The sequence below is a fragment of the Taudactylus pleione genome, unplaced genomic scaffold, assembly GCF_031769625.1.
Source record: "Taudactylus pleione unplaced genomic scaffold, aTauple2 ptg001329l, whole genome shotgun sequence".
Lineage (NCBI taxonomy): Eukaryota > Metazoa > Chordata > Amphibia > Anura > Myobatrachidae > Taudactylus > Taudactylus pleione.
Genome location: NW_028285729.1, coordinates 218,113 through 224,202, shown reverse-complemented (window position 1 = coordinate 224,202; position 6,090 = coordinate 218,113). Strand labels below are relative to the sequence as shown.

General features: G+C 45.9%; 1 protein-coding gene across 2 annotated transcripts; it reads left to right on the top strand.

The window, feature by feature from the left end:
- Positions 1 to 2,440: 2,440 nt before the first annotated feature.
- Positions 2,441 to 4,924, top strand: LOC148443134 (E3 ubiquitin-protein ligase TRIM11-like). Of its 2 annotated transcripts, XM_088463166.1 has the most exons (3): positions 2,441 to 2,703; positions 2,767 to 3,473; positions 3,564 to 4,924. In XM_088463166.1, the coding sequence occupies exons 1-3, from the start codon at positions 2,441 to 2,443 to the stop codon at positions 4,139 to 4,141; spliced, it is 1,548 nt and encodes a 515-aa protein (XP_088319292.1). In that variant the 3' UTR covers positions 4,142 to 4,924. The 2 variants fall into 2 exon arrangements, with proteins under 2 accessions (XP_088319292.1, XP_088319291.1); XM_088463165.1 differs by having other exon boundaries at positions 2,441 to 3,473.
- The last annotated feature ends 1,166 nt before the right edge of the window (positions 4,925 to 6,090 follow it).

The window sequence follows — 6,090 nt, the reverse complement described above, 5'->3', positions numbered from 1 at the left end:
CGTGTGTAATGACGCTACTTTGCTAATTATGCACTCCCATTAAACTCCGTTCTGATGGTCAGACACGCCTGCGTTTGCACATCCACTCCCCCGTTCACAAGCACCTTACCCTGTTACCTCCCACAAACGGCGCTATCTGTCACTCAAAGTAGCGTCCTGTCTGTGTACTACAAGCGCTCGATTGTATATCGCAGGCGCTAGTTTGCGCACGCGCACTGCGAATTATATGCATGCGCAGATGGGCTAAAATCGCTCAGAGCGACCGATCACGCCCAAGCGAACAGATCTGAATGAGCTCCCATGTCTGTCAGCAGCTGTTGAAGCCGGACGAGCTTCCCAATTAGTAATGTAATTATTATTTTAAAAATATTTATTTAAAGAGACATCTCTGCTCTTCTATGGTATGATGTCCCCGTGGTCTCTGTGGATCCTGGTGATATTGAAGTGTTCATCAGAGCGACATCCAGCAGATAATATAATGTTTGTTCTTCTCTTTAAAACAAATAAGTACCAGGCTGATGTTTGTCCTGTCCCAGGCTGTGTGGTGCCATCAATTACACAGTCCATGAAATTTATCTTTATTTACATTTATCCCATTTCACTAGATATTTACTGTGGTTAATACATCATCCATCTGTGTCACTGCAAGAATTTTAGCTGCAGACAATTATATTAAAACAAAACCTTCATTAATTCATTAGTTCAGGCAATACAGACACCATTTTGATTTAACTCTATCACCCTCCCCTCCTGTAATACCTAATCCAAAACATCCCCTCCCTTAACCTAACCCTAACCACCCCCCTAATGCCTTACCCTAGCCCATCCATTAGTGCCTAACCTTAACCCTCACCTCCCATAGTCTAACCCTAACACTTCACCTAGTGTCTAACCTTAACTCTAGACTATCCCTAACCTTAACCCTAATCCACCCCCTAGTGTCTATTCCTTTCCATTTTCCTCCACAGCCTAACCTTCCAAGTGCCTAACTCTAACCTCCTCTCCCAAAACCTAACCCACCTCCTAGTGTCTAATCCTAACTCTCCCCTCCCATAGCCTAACCCAAACCCTCCCCTTCCATGGCATAACTCTAATCACCCCTCCCATAGCCTGATCCTAACCATCCCCTTAGTGCCTATTTATAACCCTAACACTCTCCTCCTGTAGCCAAACCCTAACCCTCATGCCTAACCCTAACTTTCCTCTACAGCCAAACCCTAACCTCCCCTCCTGTAACCTAACCCACCCCCTGGTGCCTAATCCTAACCCTCCCATCCCATAGCCTAACCTTAATCCTCCCCCTAGTGCCTAACCCCCATCCCGTAGTCTAACACTAACCCTCTCAAGAGTGCCTAACCCTAACCCACCTTTCCAATAGCCTAACCCGCACCCTAGTGACTATCCCTAACCTTCTCTTTCTGTAGCCTAACCCTTAGTAGCATAACCTCTAATCCTCCCCCTAGTGCCTAACTGTAACACTCCCCTTCCAAAGCCTGACCCTAACCCTCTCCCTAGTGCCAACCCTAACCCTTCCATTGTGCGAACCGTAACCCTTACCTCTTGTATGCTAACCATAAACCTCCCCTTGTGCGAACCCTAACCCTTACCTCTTGTATGCTAACCATAACCCTCCACCTGTGTGAACCATAACCCTAACCTCTTATATGCTAATCCTAATCCTTACCTCTTGTATGCTAACCCTATCCCTCCACTGACAAATCCATGCAGAATGTCGGCATTTCACATGTCAACATCCTGCAGATGCCAAAATGTTCAATACTGACATTTCAACAACGGTGACATAACTGTTAACATTGTGGTGTCATTGACAACTATAAGACTACATCTCCATATATGTATATCTGTGTGTGTTATCCATAATCCCTTAATATATTAATGTAATAAAAAAGGAAATACCCGCGACAGGTGTTCAGATTGCAGTGTCGGCACTGTAAGCGCCAGTATCCTGACTGTCATTATTCTGACCATGTCCCTAGCAAAACATATATAGTTGATAAATGTGGGTGGTAGTTACAGGACATGGGGGCAAAAGGGACCCTGCAATGTGAGACCACCATTGTGGCACAATCCAGATTTCACAGTGCATTGACCAGCCCCTCACATGCTCAGGAGAGAAGTGTGGGGGTCTTGGAATAGGGTGCACAGATATCACCTGATCCTCTCCCAAATTTTTTCTTTTAGGGATTGCAGTATTCCAACCCTGACTGGTAGGGTATCATGAGGAGGTGAGAAGATAATGCAGTGATGATATTTAGTTAAGCATTAATTTTGAGAAGTAGGTTCTTATGCCTTTATGTATTAACTGTAGATACTGTATAATCTGAGTGATACGCTAGGCATCACCCCGTGTGCAGAATGTGATCACTAATATCTGATTGTCAGAGACTTTCACTTTCATTTCTCCCTCCTGCTGCCAGTGATGGCGTTTGCTGATCTGAGACAGGAGCTGGTCTGTTCCATCTGCCTGAGCATTTATACAGATCCTGTAACCCTGAGATGTGGCCACAACTTCTGCCGCCTCTGTATTGATCATGAGCTGGATACACAGGAGGGGTCTGAAGCTTACAGCTGTCCTGAATGCAGAAAAGAGTATCGAAGGCGTCCTGTGCTGGAGAAAAACAGGAAGCTCTGCAACATAGCAGAACATGTCCGTTCTATTCCAGAGGAGGAAACTGCTTCTATGTGTGATTTGCATTGGGGGGGACACAACCCATCCCCCGAACACATCTTAACTGATCCCACCAGTTCCCCAGGACACAAAACATGCTGCATCCATAAGAAGATCCTGGAGTATTACTGCACTGAGGATGCTGCCTGTATCTGTGCGTCCTGCTGTTTGTTTGGGGAACATAAAGGACATCCGGTGGAGTCTCTGGATGCGGCCTCTGAGAAGAAGAAGGAGAAGCTGAGAAATACTTTGCAGAAACTGTCCACAAAGAGAGAGGAGACTGAGAGAAGAGTCCGGAGTCTGCAGGAGCACAGGAGAGAAGAACAGGGAAAAGCAGTGGATGTAACACAGAGAGTCACTGCCCTGTTTAGAGACATCAGGAGACAGCTGGAAGACCTGGAGAAGAGAGTCCTGAGTGAGATCTCCAGGCAGGAACAGCGCGTTTCACTCTCAGTCTCTGATCTGATCCAGCAGCTGGAAATAAAGAAGGACGAGCTGTCCAGGAAGATGCGTCACATTGAGGAGCTGTGTAACATGTGTGACCCAGTGACTGTCTTACAGGAACCAGACACAGGTGACTTGTGTGATACTAAGGACACAGAGAGACATGATAACCAGGTCCATGGTGCAGGAGATATGGATGTGGGTCTCATCTCAGGGACATTACAAAGAGGATTATCTGATATAATAACAGGTATAAATATAGGGATCTATGTGCGGGAATATACAGACATATTACTGGATGTAACCACAGCTGGTAATACAGAATCTGATATAATAACAGGTATAAGTACAGAGATCTGTGTGCAGGAAGCTACAGACCTATTACTGGATGTAACCACAGCTGGTAATACAGACTCTGATATAATAACAGGTATAAATACAGAGGTCTATGCACAGAAAGCTCTAAACCTATTACTGGATGTAACCACAGCTGGTAATTATATACAGATATCAGGTGACAGGAAAACTGCATCCAGGTCACATATAAACCAGAATCGCCCAGTAACACCAGAGAGATTTCAGTGTCCTCAGGTAATAAGCACCAGGGGATTCTCCTCAGGGCGACATTACTGGGAAGTGGATGTCAGTAAATCAGTGTACTGGAGGGTAGGGATGTGTTATCCCAGTATAGACAGGAGAGGAGGTCAGTCATACATTGGATATAATAAGCAGTCCTGGAGTTTATGGAGGAATAGATATGAGTACTCAGTGATACATAACAGTGCAGAGGCACGATTAGCTGAACATATCCCCTGTGACAGAGTGAGGATATACCTGGATTATGGGGCAGGACAGCTGTCATTTTATTCTCTGTGTGACCCCATCATGCACTTACACACATACACTGCCGCCCTCACCGAGCCCCTTCATGCTGCATTATGGGTAGGGTGGGGAGGTGGTTGTATAACTATATCTGGGGGAGTCAGTAACTGGGAGAAATTACCATGAGAAATCTGCCCAGAGACTGGTGACATCACAGGGAGGGGAAACTTAATTGGTTGAACACTTATCAAATAAAATTAAGTATTGGATGGGGCTACTGCTAAGCTCTTCCTGTGTTGTGTAACCATGGGGTAAATTATCATAGACCCTTCTCCAACATGACCACTTCCACTGGCTACAACACAGGTGTCTGCTATTAATTGTGAAGTCTTGGAGAAGAGCATTTTGGACCTAGTAGAAGGGATCATGTTGGAGGACATAGTACTAAGGAGCATTTTTTTGGTGGTCATGAACCTCTGGCAGTGTTTGGCAATACCACCTAAATCACATATGGTTTAGCCCAACCTCCAGGTTTGCTCACGTTAGTTTTTTTTTAAAATAATATCATCAGAGAAAGCCCCCTTGCCCATCTGTATCAGGCCGCACTACACAGTTTTGTGCCCGGTTTTGTAGTGGGTGGGGCTACTAAACAATTGGTCCTCTGCACCTATAGATGCCCGGTACAATGCTAAGGAGCACTGGATTACTGCTGGTACCCAGTGGGCACTGGTGTAAAAATGTCCAAATATAGTGCCCGTTCCTGTGGCCCAACAAAGGCATTCAGCTGGTCACACAGGTTCCGGGTTATGCTCGATAGTTCCTATGGTCACATTGTTTCTCTCCCCCCCCATGAGTCCTGTATATCAGCCTAGTAACGGTGATTACCGGCTGCTTTCTCTATTGCTGCTTATCTAGGATTATGGCCCTGATTCACCATGGATCGCTAATGCGATCGTAGTAGCAATTGCTCACGCAGTTCTGCTGCGAAAATATGCTAATGAATGTAATCGCAATGCTGTCGCAAGCCAATATAAAGACCCCCTCTTCCCCTGTCTCACATCCGTAAAACCTTACAATCCAGCAAAATCATCGGTAGCAATCAAGCAACATCGTACCCTCACGCATAATTACACAACGTCAAACCTTACTCAGAAATTGCTAACCTTCCAGCATGCGTATGCCATCACAAAACTGGCTGGAAAATGGCCACTGCAGCAATTTTCCTGTTGTTTGCGCATGCACAGTACAGGGAAAATGGCCGCCATTGCCATTTTTCCAGTGACTTGCGCATGCACTGTAGACTCCGGGCCCAGAGTCTATAGTACGGCGCTGGCTACGCACTTCTCAGTGCGCTGCTGGCCGCCGGAGGGCGAGGAGGGGGCCCATGTCGGAGACTGCACACGAACCCCCTCCTCTGTAGAAACGCCCCTGGCTCACCTCCTGTCATTCCTGTCATTCAAGCTGCAATCGGTCTACATGCAGTCTGCGGTCACTGTGCGATCGCAGTAGTGCATTTACGCATGCTCAGAACGAAACAATCGGCCGACTGCGTGCATAATCGCATTAGCAATCCTTGCTGAATCAATCCCTATATATGTGTCACTACATCACTTAGTGATTGGCGTGTTTGTGCCTTTGGTGGAATTAGCGTGTGTACATGCACTTAGGGGCTGATGTAGAGCTGAACACATGTAGCGTGTTAATGCACTACGTATGCTCCGGAGCAGAGTGTACACATGTATGTGCGATGCAGAGCTGTACGGCTGGAGGGGCGTAACTGGGTGGTAATGGGGCGTATGCAGGCATAGACCACAAAGGATTTGCTGTTTATGCAGAAATGTTCGTAAGCGTAATTACGCCCGTTTTCAGATGGATCTTTTGTAGAAAGATTAGGAATGGCGCAATTGCGCACTAATAAAGGTGGCGGCTATGAAACTGAGCATACTGATAGAGAAGGTCCGACCGCTAATATACATAACACTCTGCACACTGGCAAATGTCTGCATTTCTTTCTGCGCTGCACGTAATACAGGAGCGATTACGGTGACTTATCTCTGCATCAGCATAATGAGATAATAATAATATATGAGATAATTATGTTACACTTATATAATGTTTCTTTATTGTATCATTGT

Bases quoted from the DNA above. Each gene is read 5' to 3' on its own strand.
- LOC148443134 (XM_088463165.1), top strand. From the start codon at position 2,441: ATGGCGTTTGCTGATCTGAGACAGGAGCTGGTCTGTTCCATCTGCCTG. The intron at 3,474-3,563 runs GTATAAGTACAG...ATATAATAACAG, and splicing joins AGAATCTGATATAATAACAG to GTATAAATACAGAGGTCTAT.